At 43.6% G+C, this 18,319-nt stretch overlaps 1 protein-coding gene across 5 annotated transcripts in view; it reads right to left on the reverse strand.

The window, feature by feature from the left end:
* Window positions 1-18,319, reverse strand: part of Npas2 (neuronal PAS domain protein 2) — a 180,010-nt gene that overhangs the window by 57,974 nt on the left and 103,717 nt on the right. For all 5 annotated transcript variants that reach the window (XR_004772363.1, XM_027386795.2, XM_027386794.2 and 2 more), the window contains 2 exons: window positions 16,671-16,762; window positions 8,883-8,972 (listed from right to left, as the gene is read on the reverse strand). Coding sequence is in view for 4 of the 5 variants with exons in the window: in XM_027386795.2 (XP_027242596.1) it covers window positions 8,883-8,972; window positions 16,671-16,762 (182 nt within the window). In the remaining variant the exon portion in view is untranslated. The remainder of the gene's footprint in view (window positions 1-8,882; window positions 8,973-16,670; window positions 16,763-18,319) is intronic.

An 18,319-nucleotide genomic window follows, 5' to 3' on the forward strand; every position in this document is an offset into this window, starting at 1 on the left:
CCTGTAATTCTCTCCATTCTATTTCCTCTGCTTCTGTGGTTTCTACCTGTCTGGATCACCTTTATACCTTACCTGGTCTTTGTCCAATTTGACCTCCTTAGCAGCCAGAAGGGGCCCTAGATCATATCAATTCATCACTTGCTTACCACTGTTGCTGGATTTCCCCTGTCCTAAGAGCAGAGGTTCAAGTCACCACAGTTTTTAAGCTCTGTGCCCTTTGCCTGCCAGCTGTTCCTAGCACCTCCCACTTTCCCAGATTCCCTTGCTCCCATCTATCAGGTTTCTTGGGCCTTCATCTGGTAGAACCATCCCACACTTTTCTTTGTGTTCAGTTACATCCTCTGAATGAGCTTGCAGCTTCCTTTCTGGGCATGTTCTCCTTAACTGCTTACCCCAATGCCTCCTCTGATATGCTGTTATGTCATATTGTTGCTGCTAGTTAATGGGCCTGTGAGGACAGCCCCTTCTGTCATCAGCATGGCTCCGTGTCACAGCAAAGCCCCCAAGAGTCCCAGAGAAGGTTTAAACATTGGCTCTGCCTGCCTCACAAGCCACACTTTCTTCAAATGCAAGAAAGAGGAAGGGTGAGGATTAAATGAGATGAAACAAAGAATTAAATTAGCCCACACTGCTGACCAAACAGTATACAGCAAACACTCCATAAATGCTAGGTATGTGGAGCAACACTCAGGAAATGTATATAGATGCAACTCCACTGCAATGTTTTCTTGCTTATACACTTGGAGACTCGTGTCCTCTGCTTCCCCTGCATGCATGGGAACCCCAGAGCAGGTTCAGTGCTATGAACCTGATCCCTAGCATGTCATGTGGACTAGCTGGATAGTCAGCTCTGTGAGGGAAGATTTTAAAAAGTGCCCTGAGAACCCCAAGTATGGGTGCTGACTTCAAGTCACATGCTAGGAGGTCTACAAGGGAATAACCCCAGAAAGAGGACTCCTTGGGTGGGATCCAAGAGTAGGATGGAATTTGGGAGATGGTCAAAGTGGAAAGGAACTCCAGGCAGAAGTTAGTACACACACACACACACACACACACACACACACACACACACACACACACACACACACACACGTCTGTCAGAGAGTATTAGCAAGGAGGGCAGGTAGCTATGTAAGAGGAGGCTGAAAAGAGGATGCAGACCCAGTTTGCAGAGTCCTGGCTAGAGAAGTTAGTGTACCAGGAGGGCACTGAGAGTGTGAGAGCGGGTGATGGGAGGTAGGATAGACAGACTTTGGTTTACAATTTTCTGACTTGCCCATGGTCCCAAGTTGACTCATATTCTGTAGAAATTGCATTTATATTTGAGTTTGGATCTTTTCTTGGGCTAAAAATATGTGGTCTACTCCTCTGTGGCAATGCTGGACAATGGCAGAGAGCTATTGCCCAAGTCAGCTTCACAATCACGATGGGAAGCTCCAGCATGTCCTGGGATGCTAAGCCAAGGCACAGATCCGGGTCCATGTCATACATTTCCAACTTAATGATGATCACAACTTGTAGACGGGCTTATACCTCCCTGTTATAAGTTTGAAGGACATCTTGCAATGTAAAGAGATCCCACTTACATTGTCTGAAGGGTGGGACACCATAAACTGGGTTAGAGACGCTCAGAGAATGAACAGAAGGAAGGAAACAGAGAGCAGGGGCAGGGTCCACAGCATTTAATTCATTGCTAACTCCAGCCAGTATTACTGAGGGCTCCTGGGTGTCAGGCTTCATTTGGGAGACTGAGAAAACATCACAGAGCAGGCAATGCTCCTGGAGGCAGCATTTTAGCAGGTGTGAGGACAATGGACAAGGTGGTTGGCTGACTGGGAATTAGGGAAGGAAGGATTTAGATGCCTTACATTGGAGATATAAGTTCTTACCTCCACCAATAGACGCTACAGATACCCTTTATCAGCCTATGCCATCATTTCTCTGGCTTTTACCACCTTCCTTCTGGTGCTCATGATTTTATTTTAAGCCAATTCCCTCTAGCATTTTTAGCATATGACTAATGCTCACCCAGATGACAGTAGCCTTTCTTCTTAAAGATATTTCAGACTCTTGAAAGCCCTAAGTCACTCCATAATCTTTTCTCTGAGGGTTCCATCTAAATCCTTCCCCTAGGGTGGGTGTGGCAGAGGGAAGTGAGAAGCCTTTTGGCCTGGGTCCTTATGTGGAAGAGCAATAGTGGCCTAGAGAGGGCTGTGGGGCACAAGGATGACTGACTGTGTAGTGCAAAGATCAATGGATGGGGTAGGGTATGTGGGGTACATGGAAGGCTGTGAGATTCTGGTTGGTTGATACTTAAGCAAGGGCTCAGTGCTGCTTTTAAGTCTTATATACATTTGCTGCTTGTTTTACTATGATGTCATTTTCAGATGATAAAAGCTGCCATAAACAGTGATAATTTGAGAATTTAAACCCCAGCACTGATGGAAGAGTATATTACACCTGCAGCTGAACTGTTTCTTCAATGAGCTGAGCTCTGTTGATTACAACAATAGCAATTGCAGAGCCGAAGGAGGGACCACACCATCTGCAGTCATCTCCTAGTCTGATTCATCCTCAGGAGCATCACTTACCTGTGGGAGGCAGGTGGTAGAAGGAGTTCTCTCCCACTTGTTGATAGATAGACCTGGGCTGGTTTATCTAGGAGTTAGCCCCACTCAGGACTTTCCTGGGAAGGCCTCACCTGAGCTCCACACTGTTTTGTTCTTAGGTCTCTCCTTGCCAAACCTTAGGAGTCTGAGATGAGCTGAGACTGCTGAGAACACAGAAGCCTCTCATTCTTGAACAAGTTAACAGCAGTTCTATGGCACCCAGCAAAGTGTAGTGAGCCTGTACAAGAATCAACTCCAAGATGGCTGGAGGGCTGCAAGTGGGCTACATGACCATTCAGCTCTAGAATGTCTCCAAAGGCCTGTCACAGTTCTAGCTGAAACTATGTATTGGCTACAGGTAAAAAGGACAATCTGAGAGGTCCCAGGGTTGCCTCACAGTGAGAAGAGATGCCAATAGACTCAGGGGAATCCTAAAGGCCTTGTCCTAAGCCAAGGAAACAGCGAACTAGAGACATGCTTGAGATATTAGATTTAGCTGAGTCTCAAATCAAACTCATGGTCAGACATTCAAGTCCCAAAAGACGTTCAGAAATCACTTTGACCATGGTTCAGTGAGAGAAAAGCTAAATATAAAGAGCAGCAAACACAAAGGAAGAAAACCTCTGTTCACCAATGTGTCTTAAAGAGAGGGAAAAGGTAAGCCACACGAAGAGACAGGCTTGGCAGTTTAGCTATCTATGCCAAAAGGCCTCAGACTGAGGCAGGGGTAAGGGTGAAACCACATCTCTCCTGCAAACCAGCATCTTACACATGGTCCCTTCTCTAGGGCTGTTTGCTCACGCTCAACCAGGAAGCACTGGAGAGGAATCACACAAGCAAGAACTGGAGTCTGTTCTTACAATGGGGGCTGCACTGTAATGGAGACAATGGCTGCTCTGGAGCTCACAAATAAGACTGAGAAGTCACAAGAGTCTCTTTATTATTATTATTATTATTATTATTATTATTATTATTATTAATTGTTTGATTAAAAAGCCTTCAATTTCATTATTAGTTTGTATCAGAATGTGTGGTGAGGAGTGCATGCTATAGTATGCCTATCCTATAGTGATCAGAAGATAACTTATGGAAACTGTTTTCTTCTTTTAACTTTTTCAAGGGAAATCTTGCTTTTAAAAGTTATGTGCATGCATGTGTCTGTATATGTGTGTACATACGTGACTGTGTGCGTATGTATGTGAGTGTGTGTGTGTGTGTGTGTGTGTGTGTGTGTGTGTGTGTGTGTAATGGAGCATGGAGAAGGCCAGAGGCTTAAGACCCTTTGGAACTGAAGTTACAAAAGGTTTTGAGCTGCCCACCAAATGTGGGTGCTGGGCACGCACTTTGACTTTCTGAGTCACACACAAAGCACCAGCTATATAATCTGCTGTTATGATCCCACTTATATAAAGAGAAACAAAAGCAATACGGCTTGAGCATCTCTGATCCAAAAGCCCCAAATCTGAAATTTTTTGATTTTATTGGGATTAAAAAATTATTTTTTATGTATGGGTATTTTGCCTGCATGTGCATCTATGCATGGTATGTGCACAGTGCCCACCAAAGCCAGAAAAGGGTGCTGGATCCCTATAACTGGAGTTACAGATGGTTGTGAGCAGCCAAGTGGGTGCTGGGAACTAAGTCCAGGTTCTCTGGAAGAGCAGTCAATGCTCCTGACTGCTGAGCGATATCTCCACTTACAAATCTGAGACTTTCAGAAAAATTTTACACCATGAAACATTGTTTAATGCATGGAATTATTTAAAATAATCCCTAAAATCCTCAGGGGACCAATGTCAGGTGAAGCATAGATGTATTTTTGTTTGTTTGTTTATATTTGGGTCCTACCTCAAGATATGTCATTATGCAAATATAGAGGCATAAGAAAATTTATGCACATAAGCAAAAAATCTTAACGGGGAATATTCCATATCAAAACACTCCTTGTTCCAAAAACATTTGGGATATGAAATTATTAACCTCTACTAAAGTATAGCTCAGCAAACAATTCAACATTAATAAAACTGCAAAGAAAACAAGCAAGAAGTTATGTTAAAACTTAGGAAGACGGTAGAGGTGGGGTATGATGAGAGAGCAGCAGATGGGCCCTCAATGGTTGCAGATCTATTCTAGTTCTTAACTTTGGTGATGGATGTTTCACCCGAATGCTCTTGCTCACTTTGTCATTAGTTTAAATTATAGAGATATGATACCCCTCTCGCCCCCACCCACACACACTTTGGAGGCTTGGACTTGCAATCCACAGTCAACTTCAGGGCGCAATCACATGTGCTGGGCTCTCTACCTTGAAGCCCTCTTATGACATGGGCTGGAGGAAGGCATGTTTCCTGGGAAGTGGGACTGCTGGCCTTGCTGCTGTATTTTACAGTAACATAAGCCAGAGCCTGAGACTTTTCTCTTGTGTGACTGGCTGCCCTACTGTGAACCTCATGGGAGCTTGCCCATATATTCGTGATAATCATGTACGTGGTTCTCAATGGAACTTTTTACCTGCAGAACTAACTCATCTGAATGTATTTTTCAGCCTATAGACTTCTTTAATCTTAGCTTATTTCTTATTTCTTTTGGGGGTATTGAAATATCTGCATGCTTGCCCTTATCTCTTCTGAGGCATGCCCACCTTGATGGATTGTGTCAGGCAGTTGCTCCCAGATGGCAGGCCCATTCAGGAAGTTGGTGTCTTTTTCATAAACATTGAGACACATGGTACCATGCTCAGGGCTGGGGACATGATTTCTATCTTCAGAGAACACAATGACCCAGTGCTTCAGGCAAACACCACATTTGCAAACAAACCAGAAAAAGGAACCAGGATGGCAGCTTAAAAGAAAATTAAAAAAAAATAGTCCAGACAGGAAACCCAGATCATGCCTACTGTGGTTCTGCCACAGCCAGACCATTTCCCAATTCTGTCCTTTGCATGCAGCCTGTTTTCCTAGCATTTCTCCTGAAAGTCTGCCTTCTTGGAAGCTCCCTTTAGCTGTGGCTTCCAGAGATGTGTGCATGTACACACACACACACACACACACACACACACACACACACACACACACACCATCATTTCTGCCTTGATGACCTGTGTTCATTCAAGACACTGAGAAAGGCCAACTGTTGATGTTAACACCACTGAAAAAAATGTTTTTAATCTTAAAATCACTGTCTACTTTGGGTGTGTTTCTGCTGTTTGTTTTGTTTTATTCTTTTTTTTTTCTTTCTCTGCCAAACAGAAAATGATGTTTCATCAGGAAATCGCTGTCTGAGAATCTATTGGGAGCATCATGACACAAAGATGAAGGAAACAGAGCCTTGAAACTCACTTACTCGTGGGAAGAATTCTGCTTGATTTTTCTCCGTCATGCATGACTCTCTCATCCCAGTCACCAAGGGGACTGTAGGATCAGACCTTGGCGAGCCAGCCTGTGCTAAGTGTTGTGGCAGGGTTCTGCTGTTGGGAACTTTCCTGCCCCTTGTTCTGATTGTTCCCAGTCAGTTATCCCTTTTCTCAGTGGCTACCTCCTCTGTAGAATGACTGCCTTCCAGTTCCTCACCACTCACCACAACCTGGAGAACTGGCACATTTTTTTTTTCTGCTCTCTGGAAAGTTCTGGGTAATGATTAAGCTCCTGGCTCTGGAGCCATTGCCCTGGTTTACATCACAGCCACACCCCTGGCTGCCTGCAATACTGTGGGTCAATTAACTGGGCCTCTTTGTATTGCTATGCTGTCTCATCGGTGCACGGGGTAATGACCATTGTGGCATCACTGTAAGATCAGTAAGGAGAGCCAGAGGCTGTTTCAGATGCTTTACAGATATTAATACACAAGAGTTTGGTGTTGAACAGGTGGCCACACCCTAGTTGAAACCCTGAAGGAAATTCACCCTCACAGGGCTTTTGCAAATACTAAATACTCTATAGACAGGTCCTGGTCTCATGCCAGAAAGTGAGGACCAAATGAATTCCCAAGCTGCAATCTACATTCTTGGCACCAGGAAGGCACCAAAGTGAAATGGTGACCAGCTTGGGCTTGACATAGTGGCACCTATTTCAGTCCCTGCTTTGTCCTCACTGGCTGGGTCTCTGGGCTTTCTCAGCTGTAAGCTGGAGGCAATAGAGGAATGTTTCCCAGAAGACACAGTTGAATGCTCATGGAGCCAGAGAAATGTCCACTCTCAAAAGCTCTTGTCCACTCTGCTTCTAAAGGGAAGACCCCAGTGAAAGTCAGATAATGAAAGCTAATAGTAAATCAACAGTAAACTTTTGAGCCCATTCCAGGGCTCAGCCCTCCTGGGGGCTTGCTGTATGTGTCAAGATGTGAGTCTCTACAGATAGATGCATAATAAGCACACACAGCAGTCTGGCAGGACAAAGTAAGAATTAAAGTCATTTTTGGTCCTTCCAGTTAGAACATGATTTCTCAAGGTGGTCCTGAACAGCTCCAAAATTTCAAATCAGAAAAATTGCTAAGTTCCCTCTGCCACATATAGCAACTGGGTCATCAGATAATCATGAAGGCATAAAGCAGAGGAGAGTAACCCTGTTTATCCAAACAGCTCTGGGCTCTGGCCTTCCTTCCCAGCCAGAAAACAGGTCACATTTGGCTGTTTTCAGTCAGGGCCCATCCATCACTGTGCTGTCTTTCCCATTCAAAGCAAAAAGAAGCTCTCTCTAGAGAGGCACCTCATCTCCTCCTCTTTCCCCAGCTATCCCCAGCTAAGCCCCAAGAAGCCATGCTGAAGAAAGCAGAGGTCACTCCTGCATCTGTTACCACCCTCCTGACTGAGACAAAGACCAAGGTGTGGATGCACTTTGGTATCCTTCAAGGCCAGAAGGAACCTGGTCCAACAGCTGTTCCCAAAAAGACACCCCATCTGCCCATCCCATTCTGGCATCAGGAAACAGTGATGATACCTATGATGCCACAGGAAAGGTATCCAGAATACCTTTGATGCCAAGGGAAAGGTACCCATCTAGAAAGATCAAAAGTACCTTCCAGACCTAAGACACAGCAACAACAGAAAAATGCAAGGGATCATTCTGTAGGCATACAAAACCATCTGCAAAAATAATAGGTTGGGAGAATGACTTCTGAGGAACCAATAGGCCAGAACAATGTAGAAAAAACCCTGGGATCCCATCAGAGTGAGGCTCATCTTCTCAAGATAGACAGAAGCTGCCCATGGAGTAAGATCACGCTGCTTCCTGGCCTGGCAGGGTTATGAAGAGGCAGCCATAGTTTTCTAGCATCATGCTAGACCCGGATTTCCTTTGGCTTAATCCAGGGCAAGCTACTACCCTGCTTGTCACATAAACTGGAGGCCTAACCTTCTGAATGCAAGGGTTAGGAATGGAGTGACTGGTTCTGCCAGACTTGTTAGGACCAAGAAGAGAGGATGTTTTTCTCTTGTTCACATGTGTCTCTCCTAGTGGAGCTGACATTTCAGGCCACGTTCTATGGCAATCAATAATGGCAGGGCAAGAAACGGGATGCTGGGAAAGGCTTGAGATTTACTCAAGGGTTGATCCTCTTCTAGTCTAGTGTAGATCTGCAAGTGACTTCATGTTGAGCTGTCATTATCAAGGAGCATCAAGGCATATAGAGAGGAGGGAGGAAGAAGGCAGGAGAAAGAAAGACAGAAGGGAGGGAGAAGGAACAGAGGGACCTGCAGCTATTCCACACCCAAGCCTCTACCATCCATCCATGGTTGCAAAGATGCCCTCTCCTCCCTACCTTTCTCATTCCCCAAGGCCCCCACAACACTGGTCCAACTGTGTCTTGCTAGAGTATTTCAATTCCCAGGAAACATTGCTGCTGCAAAGAGCTCAGAGTTACAACCTACTGGCAATCTCATACATGTCTTCAGAGCTCCAAACCATATCCTACATGAGCCATCTGTCTCCCCTTCCTTAATCAGCTCTCAGTTGACCAGGGACATCTGCTGTCCTCTGAGTTCTGTTAACAGCACTGAGACATGCTCATGTCAGTCCCATACCTACTGCAGCCCTGGGACCATGATCTCATGGTCCCATGCCTGTTTCGGGATGATACACACATTCTCCTGTCCTTCACCTATCCCAGGACCTTGGGCTGTACCTGCAGAATGCAGACACTCTTTAACTCCCCATACACCCCTTTCTCACACACAGCTTCCCTCTACCTATACCACTTCTGATCTGAGATCTGAATTTTCCTGCTTCTCCAGGAAAAACACAAAAATGTGCACAGGCCAAGGCCATTGGAGCAGAAACTCACCGGTAAATGCCCAAGGAGAGGCGTGATACTGTCGGAAACATAGATAATGCTGCCATCCGTTGTCACTGCGATGATGAAGCCATCTAATGCCTGGGGAAAAGGCAACATTTGAAAGCTTCTTAGAGATGCTTTTATGGAAGAGCATGACACTGATGCAAAAGATCCACTTTTTATGACACTGGCTTTGTTTCGCAATCCTCCGACCATCTCTGTGAATCACCTCCCAGCACTTTCCTGCTTCACACACAGGATGGTTTTGTACACCATTTGTTTAGCTCAGGCAAAGTGCTTGCAAAAGCAGTGTGGGCTCGGTGAAAAAGTTGACCTATTGGTATCATAAAATAAAACGCAGCTGTGGAAATTGCTTAAGTAGGTTTCACGGCAGGCACACTACTGAGCTGAATCAGAAATATCATTACCACTCAAAGGCATCGGCAACCTGTGGCAGTCCCCAGGCCCTGCCCCCAAGATCATTGTGAGCTCAGGATTGAATAAACATTTACTGCAAGATATAGAGGAAGAGATACCTTACAGACAGAAACATATGCCCGTGGGCCAAAGCAGATCTCTGTGGGAGGCAGAGGAATCACCAAATTTGTTAAGGCCTGAGTGAACTTGGGCTGTTGATGTGGGCCCACCATGTCAAGGCACTTAGTGCCTTAGGCTGATGGGAACATAGCAAAGTCTTCCTTTCCAGTACAAGTAAAAATGTTGATAGTATGTGTAGAAAATATCCACTGTAGCCCCAGCCCCCGCCCTCAGCAGATGTCTAAGGCTTAAAGACTGCCCCCACCAGACACTGCTCCTACCAAGAATATAGCCAAAGGCCCCTTTTTGTTCAGCTATATGCAATAACCCTGCCTCCCTGTTCAACTGTATAAAAAAACACACCGAGCTTCTGGGGTGCTGAGGCTTCCCCATCAGGGAGCCCAGTCTATCCAGCCCCAGTTTTTCTGTCTACCAGTCTCTGTGTGTCTTTTCTTCATTCTCTTGCTGCCCAGTCAATTCCATCCCTGGAGCCACGCTGGATGCGTCAGACCTCCAACTGCAACCACTGCCACAGAAGAAGGTATAGAAGGAACCGTCTATATTAGAGCATTGTGATGGCATTAGGCTCACACTTGGGAGGCTGAGGCAGGAGGATAGTAAAACTTGTTTTTAATCCCTACTGACTCCAAAGGGAGCATTCACCTTATTCCACCACCAGGCTGGGTGGGAGTGGGGCTTTATAACTGAGTCATCCAGACACAAGTGTTTCTGAGTATCTAAAAACTGCATGTATGTGCAAGCGTCTATACTGTCTGCTAGGCACCCTGCTTTTGCTGTGAGAAAATAAACATGGATCATGCTCTTCCACAGGGTAGAGTCTCTTGAGGTTTAGTTTTTCAGATTTATTGAAATTTGACTGTGAATGTTTATAATGTTTTCATAAGACAAACTCAAAGTCGATTTCTGATCTCATGCCTAAGAATCAGCAAAGAAGGGGTCACACTGGCAACTAGCTATCTGGGGAGCCTAGTGAGAGACAGAGCGAATGAAAACAAGGCCCACTTCACTAGAGAATATGTCTTTGAGGGGATGATACATAGGCTCAGATGGATTTTCCTGTGGGCCTACCACTGCTCTTTACCGACCATGTCTTCCAAATACTGTCTTCTCCAAATCCAGGAACTTTTCTGCTTTTGGGGAGGGGGTGAAATGTTTGCTGAGAAGGATTTGGAAACATTCTGGATGCCTTTACGTAGATCCTCTGAGGGTGTTGCTGAGAACCTACACCCAATAAAGGGTATTAGTTCTGTGATGTCAGGAGGGTGTGCCTTCTTCTGAGAGAGTGACGGACGGAACAGGGTACAAACTGTGTATGTGGCTTGTGTTTTTCCTTTCAGCTTTCAGTGCTCTTCCTTCATCTTGTACTTAGTGTTTTATGTAGGATATGCCATGAGGATTTTCTTTTCTAGTCTCTTTATTTGGTGCTCTGTGTACTTCTTGTATCTGTATGGGTGTGTTTTTTCCTTAGTTTAGGAAAGTTTTCTTCCACGATCTTGTTGGAGATCTGGTCTACCATTGACTTATCCCTTATCTATGCCTATAATTCAAGCTTTGGTTTTTCATGGTGTCCTACATTTCCTGTGTGTTCCTTTTCCTATGTTTTAACTCTCCCCCCACCCTCCACCGCCATCCATATTCTTTGCTTGTGTGCTATAATTTGCTATCCTCAATATTTGATCCATTTTGAGTTCCGATATCCTGTCTTCTCTTTGATCTGGTCTACTTGTAGGCTTTCCCACGAGTTTCTTACTGAGTTGCTGAGTTTTTCAATTCCATTTTTTATTTCAGCTTTAGCTCTCTTCCATGTTTACCTTTATTGAAATCCATTTTAATGGATGTCTTCATAATCCCATTCAGCCTTGAATTTGTGTTTCCTTGGGCATCTCTCAGGTTATTCTAAGTTTATGGAACTGTTTTTTTTTTTTTTTGTGTGTGTGTCTTTCTTTAAACTCCTTGAATTCTCTGGTGAAGTTTACAGCTGTCCCTTTATGTTCTCTGTCCTTTCCTGAGAATTAACGTTCAGGTAATTCTCATTGGAGGACATTCCATAGGATTGGTAGACTTGGGGTGGTACAGACTGTCTTGATCTGTCATATTGTTTGCATTTTGGAATGAGACCCAGACAAGCTAATTTCTTTTGTTGATTGCAAGTCTGATGTGACCATAGCAGGCTGGGCCTGGTGGTTCGGTATGGTACAGGTGAGATGAAATCAGGTGGACACAGGGGGCTGGGCTGGCATGCAGGATGTGAGTGAGTCGTGTGACCACATCTTCGGGCCCCTAATTTGTTTTCTTGATCTTAGTCATTCTGAGTAGGGTGAGACAGAATCTTAATTTTAATTTACATTTCTTGATGGCTAAGGATGTTGAAGATCTTAACATTTATTGGCCAGTTATGCTTCTTCTTTTGAAAACTGTCTTTTGTGTTCACTGGTCCATTTTATTGATGGGATTTTTGTTTTTATGGTATTTGATTTTTGTGGTTCTATATATTAACCCCCTGTCTGAAGGATAGTTGGTGCAAGATTTTTCCCCATCCTGTACATTGTCTGTTCACTTTGCTGATAGTTTCTTTGGTTGTATAGCTTTTTAATTTTATGCTGCCACATTTATCAATTCTTCAGGTTTTTTGTTTTGGGTTTTTTGTTTTTTTGTTAAGCTGGTGGGTATTTTCAGGAGTTCTTGCCTCTGCTTCTATTGTGAAACTTTTCCTCTAGCAGTTTCAGCATTTCATGTCCATTGATCCATTTTGAGTTGATTTTTGTAAAGCACATCTCTTAAAGAAAGCTCATCCTTTGGGATGTGGATCTCTATCTTGGGATATCTGGCAATGTCTGAGGATATTTGGGGTTGTTGTTACTGGAGAATGATGGCAGCATCTAGTGAGTAGAGGCAGGGGATGATGCAAAATATCTCAGAGTACACAGGACATCAAAGAATAACCAACTGCAAAATGCCAATCATGCTGAGGCTGAGACACTCTGGATAAATTTGTGAGTTATGGTGAAAAAATAAAAGCCTTGTAACTTTACTCCCCTCCCCCAATTATTCTTATAAATTGTTTCTCTTTTAAAATATATATTTATTTTGTCAATGCAAGCCCAACTCATTGGTTTCTTTTGGGTAGTACTTTGAGATTAGACCTAGAGTGGTATGTGTGAGAGGTAAGCTCCACCACTGAGCTTCAGCCCCGACCCTAAATTAGATTTATTCAAACTGATATATAAAAATATAAAATTGGACATACCCATGGGTACCATGGAATATTTGATATTTGTGTAGACAGTATAATATTTAACTCAGGCTAGAGGCATCTGACTTTAAAACCATCTCTTTAAGGTGAAGACATTAAAAAATCCTTCCATCTACTTTTTAAATCCACAACACTGTTGTACTTATAGCACCCTACAATATAGCTATAGCACCCCAGAACTTCTTGTTTCTAGCTGTCTGTAATTCAGAGCCTATTCATCAGACTTGTGTCACCCCACACCCCTCCCCTCTCTAGCCTGTGGTAACCCCTATTTTCCTCCAGGTTCTTTGCGGCCCTCCTGTAGGTGAATGTCTCTAAGGCATGGAGGCATTCTTGATGATGTCAGCTGGACCTTTCTGGAAATAGAAGGGAAAGCTGGGGAAAATAGTTGAACAAGTCAATTTTTTGTCTTTCTGTTTATTTTTGTACAGTGAGCCCGTGTTGTCCTTGAGTCTGTCAATCATGTGGGCATTACAAAACTTGAGGTACTCAGATGTGAGTGGACCTTCACCAGCTCACTAGTGCTATCCACAAAGTGTATAAGACCCACACTGAGTCTCTATGTGAACAATGCTTGCCATTTGCAATGGCTCTGGAAATCCCACAGCAACACTATGTGTGATGCAACAGAACCACAATGTGCCCCTATCCATGGAAGGGGACTTCCACGGGTTCCAGAGACTTACCCTTGCTGCATATTACAGAGACATGAAACCTCCTTTACCTACAGAATAATTTTGGTGCATGTGCATGGGTTAAGAGAAAAGATTGCTGAAGCTTTCCTGAAAAACAGCAGAAAGACCTTGAATTCCCCAAACTCCAGCCAGCAAGACCTTTTTCTCCTTGACAGGCTCAAGAAATGTCTCAGCAGGTAAAGTGCTTGTTCTTACAGAGGACATGAGCTTATTCCTAGCACCCAGATGGTGGCTTAAAACTGGAACTCCAGTTCTAAGGTATCCAATGCCCTTGTCTGACTTCTATGGACACCAGGCACCCATGCTGTGCCTAGATACACATGCTGGTGAAACACTTATGCACATAAAAATAAAAGAAACATATCCAAAGGGAAAAAAAGGAAGAAGGAAAATAAAAAGAAAAAATGAAGTTTTCCTCTTTTTGAGTCATTTCTCCAAGTGCTTTGACAACAGTCTTCCTTAGCATATACTCTACCAGAGAGGCTGGGCTGTAACTGGGCCATTTTGTTCTTTTGTAATTCACAATAGCGTGAGTCTTGAAATCTGGTTCTGGACCCCTTTGGCAGATAGTAAGAAGAAAGGAAGATCCATGCCTGGAGACACAAGAGATTCCCTAGGGCATATGTGTTCCCAGCCAGGTTGGGTCCTCATGGAAATAAAAGGAATCTCCTGGCTACAATTTTAGACTGGAAGCCTAGAAGGACATGCTCCCTGAAAGAGGAGAATGTGCGGGAGGGACGGGACAAACACTAAGAATAAGTTGTACCTTTGAAACCCACGAGTCACCTGAGGGGCACATTGGAGGATTTGGACCGTAGGGAAGAGAAATCAGACGGTTGTGCTGGGTCATCCCCAGGTCTGTGTCTACTGAAGGGCAACAGGTTGGAAGAGAAACGCAACATAGCTAAAGACCAGCACTAGTTGGTAGACATCCAGCTCAGAGCTGCCTTCCATGGACCAGGGCTGGGTGGACAGGAGTGATTTCAGATCCAAGCCATGCACTTAGTCTTCCGCTCTATCTGCATCAAGGAGTCTACTCTGGGAACAGCTGCACAGGGGCATTAATTAAAATTAGTCACCTTAATCTAAAATCTTTTTCTAGAAATGCTAGTCCTGATTGCTAGACCTTTGTTCCAGACATGAATTTATCAAAAGTTTTTAAAACTCCACAGAAGCTTTGTTCTGTGAAATGCTTTGGATACTTTGAAACTCCCTGGATAAAACAAAAAGGTTGTGTTAACAGGCTCTTAAAAAGTGGCTGATTCCAGAGGGCTATATGTTTTTAACTCCTCTTCTGTAGGAATTAAAGGATAAATCAATGCCTGCAAAGCAGCATAATGATGCATCAAATTAACATTCTATTTCACAAGCTGCTTTAAATTTAACATACTTAAAATACATTGCTTCAGCAGAAAGTTCTGTATTTTCTTTAAATATAGTTCCCATGTAGAGTTAAGTAGCTTTCATTTGCTGCAAATGTTCATTAATGCATTTATGTTTCATAATATTTAGACATCTTTATTCTGGCATTTTCTTATTCCAGTACTTTCTGTTTTCCGCATAGCTAATCTATGGAAATTGAAGTTTACATCAGTGTTATATAGGCACAGAGAGGAGCTATAGACAGACTTATCCTCTGAAGTCTCAGCCAGGAGCCATTTGCGGTCATGTAACCAGGTTGAACTTCCCTTTGCTGGGCTTTTTTGTCCCAGGTCGCAGTCATGTCACCTCTGACTCTGTCAGTCATTTTGGTCATATGCATGCACCTCCAGTGAACTCAGTCGGAAGTCAGAGTATGTTTTGTTAGAGATGTGGTCTGTCCCAAGGACTTTCACCCACATGTAAAAATTTCAAGGACTCTTTTGGAGCTTATTAGCTCAGTTGTCCCTTCCCAAAACTTGGTCCTTCAGGGAAACTCAGTGAGTGGACTAGAGGAAGGATCATGGCCATCTTGTACAAGGAGGGCATGGGTTGGGTGGGAGGCACAGGTCACCATGACTGCCATCCACATCAACGTTAATGTACTATGAGCTCAGGCTTAAAACATAACTTTAAAAGACTTGTTTCCAAATATGTGTCTACTAAGGAGAAATTACAACCTTTGCACTCTAAAGAGGGGCGTCTGTTCCTCGTCTCCCTTTTGCCTGCTTCCACCACTCACTCCTGTTACATGATCTATGCCCCTTCTTTGGAGATCACAAATAGGGCCTGACCTGCAGTCTTCTGAGGCAACAGATAGCATACCACCACATCCAGTTTGGGAATTCTTGCTTAGGTGGCCCGACACAGTAGCCAAAGCATAAACAATAGCAGGCAGAGCCACAGGCCAGTCTCTATTCCAAAGCTTATTTCCAAGGCCATGAGCATCTGTTTTGGAGTATGGAAACTAAAGGAATAAGCAGCTACAGTTTAATTTCTATCTTACTAAGCTCTTTAACCTATTAAGTACATGTGTATGTGAATATATATGAATGCCTGTGAATGTTATTGTATATGCATGTCCAAGCATATGTGTGAAAGCGTGTGTGCATGTGAGTACATGTATGTGAGTACATGTGCATGTGTGCAGTACGTATGCATACATGTGTGAGTGCATATACACATGTGTGAGTGCATGCATACATGTGTGAGTGTATATATATTTTTGAGAGTATATTTGTACATGTGTGCATGTACATACGTGTGAGTGCATGTGCATGTGTGTGAATTTGTATGCACATGTGTGTGCATGCATGTGAATGCATGTGAATACCAGAAATCAGCTTTGGAAGTCATTCTTCAGGGGCCATCCACTTTGATTTTTTTTGCTTGAGACAGGGTTTCTCTTTTGCTCTGGCGCTCACCATGCAGACTAGGCTGGCTGGCTAGGCCTGTCTCCACCTCTCAAATGCTGGAATTACAAATACCTGTTAGCATGCATGCACTTTTTAAAATGTAGGTTCTGAGGACCAAAATCAAGTCCTCATGCCTGCGAGGCAAGTACTTTACTGACTGAGCTATTTCCTTGCTTTTTGTTTGTTTGGTTGTGGTGATGGTTATTGTTACTATTTCCAGACAAGGCCTCGTGTATGTGTCTCAAACTTGCTAAGTAACAGAGCATGGCCTTGAACTCCTGATCCTCCACCCTCTGCCCCTAGAGTGCTGAGATGAAAGGCTCGTGCCACCAGGCCTGGTTTCTTGTGGTGCTGGTGATCTGAACCCAGGGCTTTGGTGCACTCTGTATGTGTTCTACCCACTCATTCCCACCACAACCCCCAAGCTTTATTAAGCTAACTTGAAAGTGCACTTTACCTCCAACATCAGCTGGGTGAATTCTTCATTACTGAGGAATGAAGGCTTCCAGTCTTGCTGAACATCACAGATTTCTGTTTGGGCTGAGACTTCTAAAAAGAAATAAAAAAAGAAAAGCATACATAAGCCTTCCTATTCAAGGCACCTCGAATCTGGAATTAATAAATGAAGCACATGTCTCTTTTATGTTCTTTTGTGTAAATCTTTAATTAAAGAAAGCACTGGACATATGCTAGCCTTGATTCCCAAACTCGGAGCATTGTGGATATAATGGGCTGAAAAACACTTTTGATGTTGTCACAGTCTTTAATGACACTATGGAGAAGAGAATATCCCATCGAGAGCACAGGTAGAGCACAGAGTACCTGCCACTGCCGTGACCTTGACTCTCTTATGTGACAAAGCTGAAGCAGCTAGCATTGGCAGTTGGCACCCTCAAGGGAAGGAACAAAGACTGACAATGATGGTATCTTGTCAAGTTACTTAGTCATGGTCAAAGCAAAGTAAAAACACTTCTGAAATCTAGGATTGTCAAAATCCAAGGACCGGTGGCAGAGCTCATAGGTAGAATGTGTTCTTCCCATGTATGTGTCCCTGGGTTCTATTCCCAGCACTTCAAAAAAATTTCCAGAAACACCACAGGCTTTCAGTAAATAGGCCCACTGTATCATGTAGGACAGAGCTCGTTTCTCACCCTCTCCATCATTATCGAGCAACAACTTGTTAAAGAGACTTGCTATTCTGTTGTGCCTCTGTGTGGTGCAGGCCTCACACACGCCAGGGGGGTGCTCATCTCACAGCTCCTAGCCTCAGCCCACGGAGTTGCTTTAAAGATCGGAGTTTACTTTTCTTAAAGCTTTTTTGTTGTTATTAGTCTATATCTATTCTATGTCATGATTGTGAACTGATGACATGGTTCACGCTTGTCAATTGAATACTCCCTGGTCCATGCAGGACTCTTTAAATATCCTAGCCTTTTTTTTTTTTTTTTTTTTTTTTTTTTGTACTTAAAATTTTGTTCTATTATTAAATTACCTCAATATTTCCACAGACACTATAAACACAATAGCATATCTATTTGTTTCTCCTTATTTATCTTCTATCTTAAACCAACATTCCCCCCACTTACATTAAGAAAAACGTAAGAATATACCACTTATACCTTGGGGAATAAAACTAACCTGTCGAACAACTTCCTGCAGAAAGCAAATTGTTCAGGCAGAGAACCCGCCCATTGTACATGGGGGAGATTTCAAGGTTGTCTTCTTAGCATCCTTTAAGTGCTAAGCATTGAATCTAGGACCTCATACATGCCAGGCACACACTGCCAATGAGCAACACGCAACGCCTGCACCATGATTTTGGTAAATCTCTCTCCCATGGAGAGGGAGGAGAGAATCCTCTATCTGAATGAGTCTAAATGGATTCGGTAGTTACTCATGATGAAAGAGGATGTGTAGTGCCAAGCTACAAATGAGACTAGACCCTGACTCATTCCGCCCATCACCAGTGTCCCTTTGAGAATCAAACTCTCTTGGAAGACGGTTTTCTCGCTTCTAAATGCCGGAAAGAACATGTTGCTGTGCTGTTAGACAAAATTGTGCTGTCCATTTTGTTGCTGTCTTAGTTAGGGTTTCTGTTGCTACAGT

This window comes from Cricetulus griseus (genome assembly GCF_003668045.3).
Source record: "Cricetulus griseus strain 17A/GY chromosome 1 unlocalized genomic scaffold, alternate assembly CriGri-PICRH-1.0 chr1_1, whole genome shotgun sequence".
In the NCBI taxonomy this organism is placed as follows: Eukaryota; Metazoa; Chordata; class Mammalia; order Rodentia; family Cricetidae; genus Cricetulus; species Cricetulus griseus.